Below are 17,774 nucleotides of genomic sequence, written 5' to 3' on the forward strand. Positions count from 1 at the left end.
TTCCCCAGCTGCAGGACTCTCTGCTGAACTTCATGAGGCTCCTGTCAGCCAATTTCTCCAGCCTGTTAAGGTCCCTCTGGATGGCAGCACAAGCCACTTGTACATCAACCACTCCTCCTAAGTTTTGTCTTACCTGCAAACTTGCTGAGTGTATACTCTGCACCATCATCCAGATCATTAATGAAGATGTTAATCAGGACTGCATCCAGTACTGACCCTCCAGTACACTGCTAGGCAGTCATCTCCAGCTTCATACCACTAATCACCATCCTCTGAGCACAGGCACTCAGAAGTTTTCCAACCACCTCACTGTTTGCTTATCCAGACCACACACCAAGAGCTTTCCTGTAAGGATCTTATGGGAGACAATATCAAAAGTGTTAATGAAGCTGAGGCAGACAACATCTACTGCTCTCCCTTCATCTACCAGGTGAGTCATTTTATCATAGAAGTTCATCAAGTTGGTCAAGTATGACTTCCCTTTGATGAAGTCACACAGAGTGCTCCTGGTGATTTCCTTGTCTTTAATGTGCATGGAGATGGTTTGAGGATTAGTTGCTACATCACTTTCCCAAAGATCAAGGTGAGACTGACCAGTTTGTAGGGCCCCAGGTTCTCCTTAACCTTCTTGAAAATAGGAGTGACATTTGCTTTCCTCCAGTGTAGTGAAATGAGGCAACCAGGTGCCGCTAATTGCCAGGGAGTGAGCATGAGCTTGTGTCAAGCCCACCTGTGCCCAATTAGGATTGGCCCCCTGGTCCTGCTCATGCGCAGTGGGGGCCAACCCTAATTAGGGGTCCTGCATGAGCAGGACCAGGGGGCCAATCCTAATTGGGCACAGGTGGGCTTGACACAAGCTCATGCTCACTCCCTGGCAATTAGCGGCACCTGGTTGCCTCATTTCACTACACTCCAGGATTCAGGCACTTGTCCAATCACCATGATTGATCAAAGGTTGTTGAGAATTGCCTCACAACGGCACTGGCCAACTTCCTCAGCACTTGTGGGTGCATCCTATCAGCAACCAGCAATGTTAAGTTTGCTTAAGTATTCCCTGATCTGATTCTCTTCCACCAGGGGTACATCTTCCATGTTCCACCTTTCTCCCTGGTCTCTGGAATTCCTGAAGCCTCATCTTGCTAACAAAGACCAAGCAAAGGAATGTATTCAGTGCCTCAGCTTTTTCCATGCCCTGTGTCACTGCATCTCCAACCTCATTCATTGATCAATGGGTGCCCATTTTCCCAAGTCTTACTTTTATCTTCTATGTACATACAGAAGTCCTTCTTGTAGTCTTTCACATCCCTAGCCAGATTCAATTCCATTTGGGCTTGAACATTCCTAACTCTGTCCCTGGATGGTCAGACAATGTTTCTGTAGCCCTCCTAGGTTACCTCTCTCTGCTTCTACCCTCTGTACTCTTCCTTTTAGTGTCTGAGTTCAGCTAGAAGCTCCCCTGCTTACCCTGGAAGGCCTCCTGGCATTTTTGCATTATTTATTCATTGGAATGGAACTCTCTTGAGTTTGGAGGAGGTAGTCTTTGAATATTAACAAGTTTTCTTGGACCACCCACCCTTCCATGGCCTGATTATCCCATGGGACTCTTCCAAGATCTCTGAAGAGAACAAAGGCTGCTCTGCCCAAAGTCCAGGGCTGTGAGCTTGCTTTTTATCCTCTTCCCCATTCTCACAACCCTGAACCTCACCATTTCATGGTCACTGCAGCCATGGCTGCCTTTTACCTTCAGGGTCTTAAGTTGTGCCAGGGGAGGTTTAGGTTGGATATTAGAAAGAATTTCTTTACGGAGAGGGTGATCAGACATTGGAATGGGCTGCCCAGGGAAGTAGTGGATTCTCCATCCCTGGAGATATTTCAAAAGAGACTGGATGTGGCACTCAGTGCCATGGGCTGGTAACTGCAGCAGTAGTGGATCAAGGGTTGGACTTGATGATCTCTGAGGTCCCTTCCAACCCAGCCAATTCTATGATTCTATGATTCACATCCCCAACAAACCTCTCCTTGCTGGTGACTATGAGGCCCAACAGAACACATCTCCTCACTGGCTCCTCTGTCACTTGGAGGAGGAACACACTCCAGGAATACATTCCAGAAACCCCAACTGCTTCTGTCTTGCTGTATTATCCCTCCATCAGATATTGGGGAGGTTGAAGTCCTGATCCACTTTTTCTTCTTGGTGACGTGGCCTACAGCAGCCATGGACTATAATGTCACCTTTACCTCTAATCCTAACACAAACTGATCTCAGTTGTTTCCTTATCCATCTCAGAGTTCTATACAATTCAGTTGCTCTCTCACGTCAGCTACTTCCTCCTCATCTTCCCATTCTGCTCTTCCTGAAGACCCTGCATCTCTCCTGTGCAGCACTCCAGCCATGGAAGCCACTCCACCACATCTCCATGATCACGGTAAGACTATAGACTTGCAACTGCACCCAGATCTCTAAGTCACCACATTTATGCCCCATTCTGAGTGTGTTATTGTACAGATACTTCAAAAAATCATCCCAGCCTGTTGATTTCCTTCCTAGAAAGAGTTTGGACATTTCTCCCTGTTTGTGCTTTGCTTACATGCAAGCACTGAAGATGACTGTGCTTAAAATTTATTTTTTGATTTTCTGACTCCTTCTCATGACACAAGCTATGCCCTTTGTTCATTGAACCTCTCCATCCTCACTCTCTCCCTCCTCAGACTTTCTTGGTTTAAAGCTTTCCTAAAAAGATCAGCCATCCTATTGGCAAAAAGTAGTTTTTCCCCACTTAAATGAGGTGGATCCCACCACTCCCAAGCAGATGCTGATCTGCAAACAGAGTTCCATGATCACAGAAACCAAGCCCCCATCACCAACACCAATTCAACTAATTATTGATGTGTTATATTAGTACCCTCTTACTGGGCTTGCCCTCATCAGCAGGACTGGGACCACCACTGGGGCCCTCATGTCCATGACTACTACCCCAGAGCTCTGCAGACACTTTTGATACTGTCCAGGTTTTCCCAGCACTATCATTTGCACCCACCTGGAGCAACAGCAGAAGGTTGCAGTCAGAGTAAGGTCCTTCAGTAGGTCCTTCACAACATCCCAGATCCTGGCCCCCAGAAGGCAGCAAACCTCCCTAGATGATTGTTTGGGGTGACAGATGGCTGCCTCTGTCCCCTGCAGCAAAGAGTCACTCGTTATGACTCACCATTTACTCCTGGTAATGGTTTGGGGCTAGGTGGAGCAGGTTCTTTGGTTGAATGCACACCTAGGTCCTCTTCAGCATTGAGGAAAGGGAACCTACTTTACAGTTGTATGCCCTCAGGAGGGGCAGGAACCTTCTTCCTCTTGTTGCCAGAAGTCATGAGCTTCCATCTTTCCCCTTCTCCAGAGGTTTTGCTTACCTTGTTACTGCAAGGTAGACACTGCCTGCTTCGGTGATGCAGATAAGAGTCTGAAGCTCTTCAAGCTGTTAGTATCAGAGAAGATTCTGTATATCTTCTTTTCAACTTCTCTGATGTGGTGCAGCCTGCTAGCTTCCTCCTGTAACTCTCCCATCAGTGACACAGGTAGCACCTCTGTGATAACATATTTAAGAAGAGGAAAAATTGTTGGGCAGCAACAGGAAGAAGAGAGAAGTAAGAATATGTGGGAGTAGCAACTCTGCAGACACCAGGGGCAGTGAAGGGGGAGGGGGAAAAGGTGCTCCAGGTGCCTGAGCAGAAATTCCCTTGCATCCCATGGAGAAGACTGCGGTGTGGCAGGCTGTCCCCCTTTAGCCTGTGGAGGTCCATGTTGGAGCAGGTATCTACCTGCAGCCCGTGAAGGACTGGAGGAGGTGGATGTGCCCAAAGGAGGCTGTGACCCCACAGAAAGCCTATGCTGGGAGCAGGTTGGCTGACAAGACCTGTGACCCCATGGAGAGACCACCCCAACTCTGGAGCAGGTTTGCTGGCAGGACTTGTGACCCCCAGGGGACTCATGCTGGAGCATTCTGTTCCTGAAAGACTGTGCCCTGTGAAAGGGAATCCTGCTGGGACAGTTTGTGAAGGACTGCAGCCCATGGGAAGGACTCATGTTGAGAAAGTTCATTGAGGACTGTGTCCTGTGGAAGGGAGCCCATGAGAGATTAGGAGAAGAGTGTGAGGAGCCCTTCCCCCAAGGAGGAAGGACCAGCAGAAACATGTGAGAGACTGACCACAACACCCATTCCCCATTCCCCTGCACTGCTCAGAAGGTAGAGAAATCAGGGGTTAAGTTGAACCTGGGAAAAAGGAAGGAGTGGGGGGAAAGTGTTTTAAGATTTAGATTTTATTTTCTCTCTAACCCACTCTGATTTGATTGGCAATAAATTATATTAATTTCCCTGAGTCAACTCTATTTTGCCCATGGTGGTATATCCCTGTACTTATCTTGAGCCATGAGCCTTTTTCCTACATAAACCCAGCACAGAAGTCTCTGCAGTAGCAGAGAGAGAGCTCCCATGTCTGCTGGGGAAAATGCTTGAAAAATCTACCAGGGAAAATGAAAGGAAACTTATGAATGTTTTGTCTAACATAGATTACATATTTGACTAAAGCAAAGCAGAGCAGATTTCAAGGGGAGGTGATAAAACTGCACTCTAATCTCCCATTTCTTTCAGGTTGAAAAGTTGTGCTCAGTGCTATGATGTGATAGTAAGATTAAAACCAAGGAAAACACAGGCCACTCAGAATGAAAAGACAGACGCAGAAAATCATAAGGTGAAAGGCTTTGAGAAAGCTGTTTGTATTTGAAAATTTCAGAATCAGACAGTTTCTAAAAATATTTAAACAAAATCATTCATTAATGCAAATGCATTAACCCAGGAAGAGCCAAAACCAAAAACCAAACACCAAATATGAAGATTTTCTTTACAATAAAAATTCTTTTAGGAAGTATATTAAATATGACAGGAGGGAAAAAAAGCATCTCAGAATTTATATTCAAGGGCATCACATTTTAGAACAATGTCTTAGCCATAATAATTTATAAATGATTCACAAAGAAATTAAATATGCTATTCCATAAAAGAATAATCTAATTTACAATTTAGATGTAAGGCTTCACCATAACATCTCATACCCTTAACCTGGCTCTTCGCATACCCAACCTGATCTGTACTTACTCTCCTAAGTAACACAGCACCATGGTCCTCAAGAACAGGGAGTGTTCAGGTTTACTTTGCAAAGTTCAACAACAAAAAAAAGTAACTAGAAAGTGTCCTATAACTTGTAACAATAAAAGCAAATGAAAAGCTAAGAGAAATAGGTAAGTTTTATTTGTGGGTCTTCGATTGAGGGACTAGATTAAATTACACCTTTAAAAAAACACACAAAAACCCAAACAAAACATCTATCTGCTAGTTATGCTGTTATATTATTAGTCATTGTGCACAACTGGGACATTGCAACTCCAAATCACAGACTAGAAACACAGTGCTTCCTCTGAACAAAGTACTCAACTTCTGGGAGAAAAAGTTGGGAAAAAAAAATGAGAACTATCCATCTCCATAGGTGTCATATGCTTAAGAACTACTTGCTTTACAGAGTGACAGTTTATCTGAAATCCCAAATGTAATACTGATGTCAGTAATAAACTTTAGTATCCTTATGCATCAAGTACAAATCAGAGAAAAACTCTGCCCCCAAGCGCCCATTTTCTACCACAGAACATTGTCAGAAATCTCGTATTTGCAACACAGTTACCTCGTGTTGCAGTCAACATATTAATTCTGCAGACAACAGTCACGAATACTTACTGAAAATACAGATATGTTTCCTAAAAGTAACGTGAAGCTTTATTTAAGATGACACAGCTTTTGTAACAGTGCAGGGTGCAAATTTTCAGTATGAAGACATTCAGAAGATTTGCTGCTCAAAGAGGATCTTTTCGAACCCTGGTGGAGGTGTATGATAAAATTCACTGAACTGACAATCCAGAATGGCACTGTCATCAACTGCAGAAGAGAACCAAACAGAAGGAATCAGAGAAGGGACACTTAGAGTTTGATCCTCCATGACACCATATTCATGGATTATACACTCTGCTAAGACCACAAAGAATATTCCCCAATACATCCATTACATGTGGATTAAAAGTCAAAAGAAGTATCTTCAACAAACCTGCCTAGCCCTACACACAGGACACACAAGGACAGCAAATAACCTCTCTTTTCTACTGCTTACTTTAGCCAGCAATGGTCCTTGCTGAAAGAAATTACAATGGTACCTTTTATTTCACTGAGAGCACTAGCTGGGCTTCAGACAGTTCCCTTCAAGTATACTACTCTATTTCTCTAGAAATCTATAGATTGAGAACCCTGCCAGATACATATTGCAAGGCTGCTATCTCCTCAGCTGCATATTTCTCTGTCCACTGCCTAATTCTGCTGGGGTGCTGGCTGCCTGCAAGGATGTTTCTGGAGGTTTACAAGGTTGCAGAAGCCTGCAATGGTTGGTGTCAGACACCTGCTTCAGCAGGTGATAGGAGAGCATTCTTTAAATTGTAAGTTTTTACAATACTTCTCCTAGTTGTGGACTCCCTGCATAATCTGAAATACACGTGTTACGACCTTCAATGTAGAATATAAAAAAGAACCTGTTGAGAATTTTCAGAGGAAAGCTTTCATGTATGGTATTAGCAAACTGAAATACCCAACCAGCCAGAAAATCAAGATCTCTTTCAAAGACATATTTCTAAGATGAACCTGGTACACTAGCAACATGAGATCAAAAGAGAAAAGCTTCACCTCCATATTTTGGCTTGAAATTTAGGTATATCAGATCCCAGGTAGAAATTTTTCCTTTTTAGGCTCAGCTTAAACTTTTATATTTGTACAGTTCTGAACTATTAACCTAGTGTTTCTGTCTCACTTGTGCAGAAGTCCTTAAGTACTAAGCTGTAGGGAACAAACTTTAAGTCCACTTTTCTGTTTTACATTCTCAGGCTTGACACCATGTTTGCCTGCCTGATATATAAAAATATATCTGCAGTTCCAGTCTGAATCATGGGTAGGGCAAACATTTAAGAAACTCTCTTCCCTATGGTAAAATCCTTTCACATGACTACAAGTTCACATTAAAATAAGGACTTTGGTAGTTGAAGTTTATTCCAAGCGAGTACCACGCAAAAGCAATTTGCAGGCTGCAACTGTTACAGATCTATGCAGGAGTCACAATAATTACATTGAAATTATGCCCACTTGTGGAAGATGATAATAAGAGTGGCAATAAAAGGTCACTGCATTCCCCAGACATGAGACTTCTGTCAGAGAAAGCCATGATTTACAGTGGGCTAACATGCCACCAAATGTTTTCTAAAAGCAACCTGCATTCTCCATGCTATGTAAACCCATTTTCAAAATATAGGCAAGATGAAACAAATCAATTACCACACAGATTCTCTGCCATCTGTTGAGGGTTTTTGCACTAGGAAGCCCCGCAGTATTGCAGGGCAGCTACTGCCTGCCACAGCATTTTAGCAGCGCCATCATGTGGCATAAGAACACATCACAAAATGGCCATACAAAACAATTCCCACTCCAACAGCCTGGAAAGATGTAATTTGTCAGCTATACTGATAGAGTTGAAAAGGCTACACTGCATAACTAGAGTATTTTCTCTTCCCGTTTATAAAATTCATCATTACAAATGTATCAAGACATAAATGGTAACATTAGGAACCAACCATGAAATGAAAAAATTAGCCACATCACATGGCTGATGTGATGGTACCTAATGGTACCTCAAGAACAAAATTATTTTGAAAGGGGCTACTACTTCGATGAAGCTCAGACAGCAATAAAGATGAACTGGAGATGGCTATAGCTGTAATACAGGGGACTCAACAGGCAGTTAGCATGTGCTCCAATTTAAAAGCCAATCCAGAGAGTAGCATTGATCATGCACTGAGCCAGGGGAAGCTCAGTTAAGAGGCTAACAGAATTTTGTCTCCTTAGGGACTGAAAAACAACGGGCAAGTTCTGGAAGAGTAGATTGCTGAATTGTTGATACATATATCTTGGCCAAATTCCAGCTTCCATACTTCATAAGTTCTTTCTTAAGCTGCCTATGCAGGGATTAATTAGATATGGTTATTTGTTTCTTGTTCAGAACTGCTGTGTAGTATTGATGGTTGCTGACAAAACAGCTACCACAATTCACTCACTGATTGTTGGATTTCAAAACTGGGCACCAGTTTGGTGTAGCAGCAAAGAGCTATACTGCCATACAGCAAGCACTTGTTTTAGTACTACATTAAAGTTATTACTTCCATAAGACTAAACAAATACAGGATCTATTCATATTTCACCCTCAATGCATTTATGATATGAAAACTAACAGGCAGAAGTATCAAGCTTCAGAAATAAATCATATTGGCCCACAAGTCTACATTGCTTTGAATTTCTTGATTTTCCTTCTTCAGTCTGCTTCACAGGTTTTTTACCTGGCAATTTTTATACTGAGGGCAGCTAACAAAGCTAAGTTTAGACTAACTCCCCAGCTTGTTGGATGTAGACACTTTGTTTCCTAGCTATTAAGCAGCACTAAAAATGAGGTGAAAACGTACTTTTGTATCTTCATAGGTTTGTATTTTCATGCCATTTATTATTGTAGTTGCAAAAAGTAAAAAAAAAATATTGGCATGCGTGTCATTTAAGTGAGAGTAAGAATATATAGCTCACAAGATAGACTTGGAAAAAAAAAATATTTGTCCATGCTGTAAAAGTTTGAAAATCTTGAGCTTACCATAGACTACTGGGTAGACAGTCCCTCGGATTCCTGATGCTGGACAATGCAGGTTCTTCCCATTTAAATATACATTTAATTCTACATGGTCATATGTAATGCCCTACAAAGCACAGAAAATTAACAGAAAAGCATCAAGTTTGTATTTTTAAATACCCAGGATTCCCTAATGATCAATCAATTTGGTGCAACACTGCACACAACAACTTACTAAGGACTGTTTACAGAACAGATTTCCAAACTATTCTTCACCACATTAAATAAACACTAATTTTTCAATTATTTTCAATATTAAGCAGTTGGCAGTCTTATTGTTCATATCTCCTCATGGAGATAACTGCAGTAGTGATGCCACAAATTAAGTTTCTCTGTCCATATTTCCATACAGTAACCTCTCAGCTCATTTAATCTGCCAGAAGCAACAGAACACTGTTTCATACACACCACTCTAAATATGCTGACTACACAGAAGAAAGCAAACTCTAAACAAGTAATAAATTAATTATTTGTTAGCTAACTGATCTTTCTCACTGTTCTGGCATGGCTCAGTGTTGTCATTCAGTACTTCAGAAACCTATTTTCATGACAGAACAAAATAAACTCAAATTTACAAAAAAGTATGGAGTTTGCAAAGTAACACATGAGCTGCTTTTCTGTGATAAGTTGACTAAACCTCGAAACAGTCTGCAACGCTTTAAAAATATTTCAGAAAGGGATTAAAAGAATTTGGATTAGGAATAGAGGAGACTTAGAAATTTCATCTTCAGAAGCCTCAAACAGCTGACCATCACTATACAGGGGCAAGGTCACCCAGCAAGATAAAACAGTGGTGATAAATGGCCTAAATTTCATTGCACTGCTCCCATGTATTTTTGAAAAAAAAATATCAAACACAATATTGAAGAAATGACAGCAGTAAAACACAACCCTTTGAAAAAAATCACTTAAAAGTTGTTCTGAGATACCTGTAATACTAAGATACAAAAAATATTAAGATTCTCTGCTTGCTCTCAGTCTTAGTAATGTTCCCAGCGAGTCCCTACTTCATGCCTCTTCTCCCCTAAAAATACTTTGCTAACAACACAACTCATCTATCACTTAGGAGCTACCTCTCCCCAGCTCTGCCTTCTAATCATTAACACAGGAGCTTGAGTTCAGCTGGGCATGGTGCATAGGTGTGTAACACATTCCAGAACACTATTTGTTCAGGAAGGTCCCATCTGAAACAACACAGGATCCCTGTGATGGGAATTACCAGTCAGGTGGATAATGCAATAGAGCACTTGATGCTACTTTTTAAACTCTGGTGAAGTTTACCCCTCCTTCAGAAACGTATCAATGCTGAGAATAAAGTCCACTGGTATCCAGGTTGCTGATTCATTCAAACACAACAGGATTTTGTGTAAGCAGTTTCCAAAGCTGGAGGTGCAAGCTGAACACTTTGCCTGAAACTGCCAGTCTGACCACAGAGCTGTAAGTGAGAAGAATCTGTGACCAGCTGAGGAAGATAAAGAAGCCTTAAGAAACTCACCACCACATCACCCTCCTGAGGAAGGTTGTTTGCTGGTAGTCTATTTTTCTCCTCATTGTTGTAGTAGAGAGCTCCATCATTCCTCATCACCAGGCTATGGACATCTCGACCAAGTGGAATTTGATTCAAGTTTGCTTTCTGGGTTGCAACTCCAATACCCCAAATCCCTAAAATGGGACAACGATGTGACCAAAAAACCCAAACCAAAAAAGAAAGAACCCAACCACCCCCAAAAAAACCCAACAACCAAAAAACCACATTATTTTGAAGACTATCTGACTTAAGCAGGACAGCATGAAGGATGTGTTTTTAGCTAGTGCCATGCAGTACTACCAGTAAATATCTCCAGGAAATACAAAGATCACTGTGATTCAGCCCTGGTAGGCAGCTGAGGACCACCTAGACATTTTTCCCCACAGGGATGGAGGAAGAGGAAAGGAAGAATAAAACCAAGAAAACTTTTGTGTGAAGAGAAAAATTGTTTAATAAACAAAGGAGCAGTGGAAGAAAGAAAGAAAACAAAGCAAAACAAAGTGATGCAATCACTCACTACCTCCCAAAGGTAAACCAGTGCCCAGCCAACTCCCAAGCAAAAGATAGCTAATCTCCCTAAATGCCCTCCTCTCCCTTTTGTTGCTGATCATGACATTATATAGCATGGAACATCTCCGGGGTTAGTGCAGGTCATCCACTTGGTTTTGCCCCTCCCAATCTCTTGAGCACCCCCAATCTTTTTTGCTGGGAGGGCAGAATGAGAAACAGAGGCAGCCTTGCTGCTGTGCAAACACTTATCAGCAATACCTAAAACATTCCTCTGTTACCAGTATTGTTTTGGTCACAAATCTAAACCACAGCACCATATGAGCTGCTATGAAGAAAATTAACTCCATCCCAGACAGACCCAGTACAAGCAGTCACAAGTGGCTGAAAATAAACAGCATCTATCCTGAAAAAGAAGGATCCAGATAATTGTAACCACTTAGCTTAACTTTTATTCCCAGAAAAAAAAGTGAAAACAAACTCTGAGACTGCAGGAGAATGTAAAAAATAAATCCAACTAGCATGGATTTGAACAACACTATCTCCTTTTTCAGCCAGTTAGACTAGCCTTAGGGAAAAATAAAAAATTGCAAATATGATAGATCTTGATTTGGATGTGTTTCTGAAACTCATACAACATTGAAATAGTCAGATTATGAAAACATGCTCTAAAATGTTACAGTGATATGAATACACAACTGGTCAGAAAACTGTATTCCAGGACTACCCATCAGTAGCACCCTGACAAATCAAAAAAAAAGGCTCAAGTGGGGTTTGAGGTTTTGTATCTAATGCCCAAGGTTGGCTGGATACTGTTCCATACTCACATTAATGACTTGGACAACATGACAATGTGCTTACTAAACATACTGCCAGTACCAACCTGACAGGACTGCAAGCTCTTCAGAAGCCCCTCAGGTTTCAAGTGATCCTGACAAATTGGTTAAGATGTCTGAAATCAGGCAAATGAGTTTGCTTTTCCTGAATTATGAAGAACAGTGGGAAAGCAGGAATAGTAAGTGGCAAAAACACAGCACTGGCTTGGCAACCAGTTCATGGAATATAATATGGGGGTGATGACAGACCACAGGCTGAGCATAAGTTTGTGCCCTACTGCTGTGAAAAACTTCTGGATGTATGGTATGTATGAAACAGTCATACTGTATGTACAGGAGAGGAAGGACATCGACTGCTGCTGCAGCTAGAGCAGAGCATCCATTTTAAGCATCCTAACTCAAGACAAATTTAGGTCAAGATATTTTAGAAGAAATGAGAAAACCAATCAAAATTGTAAAAACATCATTTATAAGGAGATAGTGAAAAAACTGGGACCGTTTAAACTACAGAAGACTAAAATGGGGCAAAAATATATGAAAATTAGTTTCAAAAGACAAGTTTGCAGAACAATTTATTCTAATACTTACATGCCCAGACTGAAAAGGACAAAAGTGTGAACAAGATTCAGACCAGATTTCAAGAATCTTCCCAATGGTCAGGATGACTCCAGAGATGACCCTTAGAAGACTGTGCAATGACACTTCTGGGAATCAAAGGTTTTAAGCTAAGTGACCTACAATTCTCCAGTCTTGGGACACAGGAATACACAAGACACAGCTCACAGAGACCAAGAGAGCTTATTTCCTATGTTTCTCAAATAAAGTATAAGAGTGTGGACCTGATCTCAGAGATCTGTTCCAGCCTGAATGATAATTCTGTGATTCTGTAACATGGATACTGTGTCTGTGTGAATAATGAGCATATATGAACAACAGTGGCAGTGGATTCTTCCCTCAGCAGAACAGATACTAAAATTCCCAAATTAAGACTGAGCTGGGTTTAGAACATGTAGTTTTAAACTCAACAGCTGGTTTGACTGCAAGGTATTTTGGACAGATTTGTGTTCATGCTGCCTGCACTCCAACCCAGCTGAATTCTCTTGCCCAAAAAGCATCAGGGTCAATCTCCAGCTGGTATCATGAAGCCTGTCCCTGGACTAACACTTTCTTCCTCCCTTCCCCTACTCATTTAGGGGAAGAACAGCTTCTATTTCACAGTGCCTGTTGTTTTTAAAAATACAGGCTGATGTAAATGTCAGAATGCAGGCAAGCCTGGAGTGCATTCTGTACTAGTGAAGCTGATGACATTAGGAAAAACATAATGCTTTCAAATGTCATTCACTTTCAGCTGCCTTGCATTAGATCTGTGCAAACCAGATAAAGAAACAGGGTGCTCAAAGGCTCCTCGAGATAAGGCAGTGTCAGAGTAAGTGCTGCACATCTGATTGGAGGAGCAAAGTGTAGACCAAGTGTTTCCCTCACTTGGGCAAACACAGTGCAGGCTAAAAGGAAATGAAGGTAGACAAACAGCTACAAATATTGCTGGATAAACTGCATTACTTAAAGCAAAAACACTTCACAGCTACAGCATTTTATGTGGTCACAAGCATTTGGTCACCAAAAACATTTCTAAAATATGCTAACTGAAAAACATGCAGAAACCAGCATACAAAACAAGAGGGTGTTTTAGTAACAGACTCTTTTAGTAACAGACTCACCATTCTTAATATTTCAGATCCACAATTTCAAACCCCCCAAACTCCCTTTTACACAATGACAACTTACAAACTCCCCAATGTTAGCAGCTGCAAGGATACAGTTAGAAAGATGCATGTGCTCAGATTCTGAGATATGACCACCAATAGGCAATGAGACATACCTTCCAAGTTTAAAGTTGTACATTTTTGCTGACTAACCTGTGGACTGGATTTTAAACTCGAAATAGCTCTTGTTCTGATGCAAAGGTGCATTGGCTAAGCAGCCTCCTGTGCCACATATTCTTCTCCCATTTTTAACAATAACAACATCTGTTCCTGCAAGAAGAAAAAAACCAAAAAACAAAACCAAACCACAAAACATTTCAAAACATTTTAGAAGTCTGGAAACAGCCCTTAAAAGCCCTAAACACCTGAGATCAGTTTCTGTTCTTTTCTATCCCAAGTAAAACTTCGTTAGTCTGTGAGAACTACAATGATGGGCCATGTTTTGAAGTGAGAAAAGGAAGGCTGTTTTCAGGCCAGTTCATCTTTCAACCAGGATTTATTTAAAATCTATATACTGCACTAATTTTGCCTTGTGTTCTATGGCATCATGCTAATTACAACCCTTGCTCAGCCACATCAGAAGCATTATTTACAGGTTAGTCCCAAAGGGTTCACTGTGAGACCAAAGCTCTGTACCCCACCTCTATACACAGGAGACCAAAAATCTGCAAAATGAAGGAAAAGGCACATTGGATAGAAATGTTTGATGGAATTGCAAGGTATTTAATTATCCTTTGAAAAAAAAAACCGTTTTCATTAGAAATATGCCTGTCAATACATTGAAGAAAAAAAAAAAATCTGCAATGTTTTCCTTCTCCAGTGGAAAACTTCATCCTTGGCCACAGTTGTCACAGCCAAGAACATGGGAGACAGTCAGGGTCCACTGATACAACTAAATAAAAAGAGGCTAACAATTGTGCTTGAGCAGTGGACTCAGGATTGGCCACACAGCTTTCCTCCTAATTTTTCCCCCGGCTGTGCTGTAGCTGACCCAGATCACTTCACTGCTCAACTAAGCCCACGCATGGTTTTGAGGACAGCTCATCCCAAGGATGACACTCAAAGAGCACTAGGGACAAGCCCCTGTATGGCCTGGTTCCTTCTGTGTCTTGACTGCAATATCTTGCCCCCTCTGCTCTGAACTACACCATCCCTTGCCCAAACTGATCAAGGCTTCCAAGCCCTTCTCGGGCAGCCTTTGTCCCCTCAGACACCACCTCTGAGGCACACCCACACACACTCATAGTGCTGATGAGCTTCAAGTGCACTTATAACAAGGTCAGTTTTTCCAGAAAACTGCCAAACCCTTCTAAACCCTTCTAGAGTAGCAAAAAGTCGACTTTCCCGGTGCCAGGATGCACCTCAAGGGCCGGTGCGGTTACACCATATTAGAACAAACCCGGCACCCACATCCCCACCGCTCCGCCGTCAAACCTTCCTGCCGGCAGTGCCCGGGGACACACCACCCGAGCCCCCGGCTCCCCACCCACCTCCCGGGTTCCCCGCTCCGTGTCCCGGGGGCCGGGTCTGAGGCCTCCTCCGCCAGGCAGGCGCCCGCCACCGCCCCTCAGCCCCCACCCTCGCTCTGTCACGGGTGGCTTTCGGCCGTGGGGAAGGGAGACTCGGGCCCGCCTCGCTTACCCATGCGCTGCGTGTCGAGATGGACTGCCGGCATTTCCTTCAGCGGGATGTGGCCGGCACCTCCATCCCTGCACCAGGAGAAGCAGCAGAATACGGAGGCGGCCATGACTGGCCCGGCCCCGCCACTCCGCCCCGCCCCGGCCAAGCAGCGGCCTGCAAGGCGGGCCGGCTACAACAGCGCCCCCTGGCGAGCGGGAGGTGGCGGAGCGGGGTCGGGGGGCAGCGGGGAGGTGTCCTCGCTCTGCTGTCGGCTCTGGCGCGACATGGCGGGAGGAGTCGGGACATGGCGCGAGGCGGCGGGTCATGGAGGGAGGAGTCGGGACATGGCGGGATGCGGCGGGTCATGGCGGGAGGTTTTGTCGGGACATGGCGGGAGGTTTCGCTGGGACATGGCGGGAGGCGTCGGGTCATGGCGGGAGGTTTCGTCGGGACGTGGCGGGAGGTTTTGTCGGGACATGGCGGGAGGCGTCGGGACATGGCGGGCAGCGCCCTCCGAAGGAGAGGCAGCTCGGCCCAGGGAGACCGTGAAAACGAGTGTGCAGTCACCCAAAAAAACCCAAACAAAACAAAACCAACAAATGAAAAAGCCCCCACGCAAATAAACCCCATTATACCCCCACCTTTCCTCAGGAAGTGAAAATTTAAATTAAAAGGAGTGCGGCCGGAATCGTGCTCCTCCTCCCTCCCCTTCCTCCAGAGCTGAGGAGCGTGTGCTGTGATGTGAGGCAGCACACCCGCACCTGAAGGACAGTTCATACATACCTGGCTTTTTCATGTGTGCGTATATATGTAAATAAATAACTAAAAAAATAAATATAAAAGAGGTCTTATATATAAGAGGGCTTGCTGGTGATGATGGGCAGCTCGTAGTTATCATGTCCAACTTCACAGTGCTGGGCCATGTGGGAAGGGACGCCATGGAAATTTAGTGGTCAGTGATTCCTGGCTAGAAGTAATAAGAAAACCCTTTTTTTTCTTTTTTTTTCTTTTTTTTTCCTCCCCCCCCCCCCTTTTTTTTTTTATTTATTTTGGAAAAGGCAAGAGAGATGGGACTCCACAAAAAGCAAGGTTCATTCAGCCAAGGCTGGCAAGGGGAGTCTTAACTCTGAACTTTTTGAGTCTTCTTTGCTTTTAGACTATTTCCTCATTTGTTCAAAAGCTTTGGTAGTGTTTGCCCTGATCGACTCAGGACTTAGTTGAACTCAAATGTAAAACTTCGTCAATTCACTTACACTGCAAAGTACACTTTGGGACCAGCTTTGGGACTCTTTCCTAAAGACAGAATGCCATGGAATTTAAATATCTGTAGCTTTATTTCTGGCTGTCTCTGCAGCACACAGCATCCAGAACAAGGGCCACAAACAGGGCTCCAACAGATACAGTAAATGGTTGTAATGTGGCTATAGAAGGCCACCTGTACCTACTTCACATTTTTATTTATCTACATAAAATGATCCAATAAGTGTGCTGTGAACTGCTGATCTCCCAATATTTTGCAGACAGCAGGTCATTTAAATACACATATTTGAAGGCCTATTTATCTCTGAACCAGTTTGGGATTGTTGGAAATTGTTGTTCCACACAATTTTCAGCTGCTGTCTTATTTTGTGGGATTTCTCCTAGAAAGCTCCCTTCACATTTTATTACAGAATTCAATATGATACAACTGATGTAACCCATGTGGTACAATGTTGTATGTCTTTGAGGATAAAGGGTTAAGCAGATATTAAAAAAGACTTATTAAAAGAAATCTTCATAGGATGAAATATTTTCTGGGTGGTCTGGATGAGCCGAATCAGTCACACTTACTCCTTTACTTGAAACATGGGGTGAAACAGTCTTCCTCAAGTCATTCCTAAGACTAGTCTGATTTTAAGAGCAGCTATAAAATATGCTTCCTTTCTTTTATTTGACTTACTGTTACATCCCATAAGCATTTGGGGTCAAGAGCTCACTTCCTTAAAATGTGTCAAATGGGATTATTCTTGAACTTCTAAGAAGTAAGTATTAGGTGGGAACTGATGTTTGTTTTGTATGGAGGGCATCATGATTCTCATTGGTAGCTTGTTGTTCACAAAATTAGTCCCATGTAAGTCACTGAGGGGTTTTTATTGTCTGTCACATACTGTGGGTTTGTTACAGCAAATGCTAAATGGCAAATGTTAATATAGTATTAAAGAAAACCCTAAAAAAAGCAAACAGAAAAAACACTTAGAAAGATAGCTTCCAAATGACTCTGCATCCTGTTTTTTTTTTCCCCTGTGCCCCTCTAGCTCCTTACCCAAAATGATCACTGGGAATACAAACTCATCTCACCACATGAAGTCAGCATTGCCAAATCAGTTGGACTCCAGGGGACAGAGCTTTGGGGAGCAGAGCCTGGCTGTGCCTTGCTGCCAGCTTCCTGCTCCACTACTTCCTTAACTTGAGCAGCCAGTTTTACAGGCCAGCAGCTGCAGAACTCGTGAGGGAAAGCACATGCCACAGCCTGGAAAAGTTGTTGGTGCTGTTTTGGAGCACATTGCCTCCACTGCCTATGTGCCTGGTGGGTAGGAAGCCTCAGGGGACCGAGGTCAGTACAGGTCTTGTCCCTGTGCCCATTCTGTCTCCCTCCAGGTGTGGATCTTGGGTGCTGAGCACCTTGGCAGGGGCTGGTGACAGCTCGGTATCAAAATGGGTTGTGCAAAGACATACATG

At 43.0% G+C, this 17,774-nt stretch overlaps 1 protein-coding gene across 1 annotated transcript; it reads right to left on the reverse strand.

Moving 5' to 3' along the window:
* Positions 1-4,736: 4,736 nt before the first annotated feature.
* SPRYD7 (SPRY domain containing 7) lies at positions 4,737-15,240 on the reverse strand. The gene is made up of 5 exons (XM_030447817.1): positions 15,078-15,240; positions 13,590-13,706; positions 10,298-10,464; positions 8,767-8,869; positions 4,737-5,975 (listed from the first exon to the last, which is right to left on the reverse strand). The coding sequence occupies exons 1-5, from the start codon at positions 15,181-15,183 to the stop codon at positions 5,878-5,880; spliced, it is 591 nt and encodes a 196-aa protein (XP_030303677.1). The 5' UTR covers positions 15,184-15,240; the 3' UTR covers positions 4,737-5,877.
* Between the last annotated feature and the right edge of the window lie 2,534 nt (positions 15,241-17,774).

The sequence above is a fragment of the Calypte anna genome, chromosome 1 (assembly GCF_003957555.1).
Source record: "Calypte anna isolate BGI_N300 chromosome 1, bCalAnn1_v1.p, whole genome shotgun sequence".
Lineage (NCBI taxonomy): Eukaryota > Metazoa > Chordata > Aves > Apodiformes > Trochilidae > Calypte > Calypte anna.

Bases quoted from the DNA above. Each gene is read 5' to 3' on its own strand.
- SPRYD7 (XM_030447817.1), bottom strand. From the start codon at position 15,183: ATGGCCGCCTCCGTATTCTGCTGCTTCTCCTGGTGCAGGGATGGAGGT. The intron at 10,465-13,589 runs GTTAGTCAGCAA...GTCCCATTTTAG, and splicing joins GTTTAAAATCCAGTCCACAG to GGATTTGGGGTATTGGAGTT. The intron at 5,976-8,766 runs GTAAGCTCAAGA...TCTCTTCTGCAG, and splicing joins TGTCTACCCAGTAGTCTATG to TTGATGACAGTGCCATTCTG.